The 562-nt window shown below is 39.5% G+C and overlaps 1 protein-coding gene across 2 annotated transcripts in view; it reads right to left on the bottom strand.

Annotated features, from left to right (window-relative positions):
• Positions 1–299: 299 nt before the first annotated feature.
• Positions 300–562, bottom strand: part of ANXA4 (annexin A4) — a 43,933-nt gene continuing 43,670 nt past the window's right edge. For both annotated transcript variants that reach the window (XM_083184543.1, XM_083184544.1), the window contains exon 13: positions 300–466. In XM_083184543.1, the coding sequence (XP_083040669.1) occupies positions 407–466 (60 nt within the window). In that variant the 3' untranslated portion in view covers positions 300–406. The remainder of the gene's footprint in view (positions 467–562) is intronic.

A 562-nucleotide genomic window follows, 5' to 3' on the forward strand; every position in this document is an offset into this window, starting at 1 on the left:
TAGGTGTCTCAGTAGAGTGGCTCCTACCAAGACAGACTAAGGTCGCTCTGAAGTTCACTGGTGTTCCTGCTTTTGTTTGCATACCATGGATGTGAAACGACAGCAGTGGGTGTGACTATGCTCAAAACGGCCACTGAGTCATTACCATATCATTGCAAGTACTTTTTGGTTCAACTATAAGGGAACTTGTAAGAACCAAGTTGAAATATTATTTTATGCTTAAGAATGACATCCTTTTAAATGGCCTCCACTCTGCTCAGGATGACTACACACACACACACTATACATAAAAACACATGAAAGGGTAACCATTTATTTGTAGTGATTGCTGAAGAGGCAAATACATGAAATGTAAAATATAGATATTTCCTGGGCTTGCAGAACATATTTAGGGCAAGAAACGCATTCAGTCCTCCCCACCGCACAGCTTCAAGAGCAACTTCCTGTAATCTCCAGAAGTGTCTCCCTGGAATACAAAGCAAAATATTAGAAGGAGAAAGTGGGTATAGAGGTAGAGATAGATAGATAGATAGATAGATAGATAGATAGATATCTCTCTATA

This window comes from Crinia signifera, chromosome 4, assembly GCF_055691185.1.
Source record: "Crinia signifera chromosome 4, ASM5569118v1, whole genome shotgun sequence".
Classification (NCBI taxonomy): domain Eukaryota; kingdom Metazoa; phylum Chordata; class Amphibia; order Anura; family Myobatrachidae; genus Crinia; species Crinia signifera.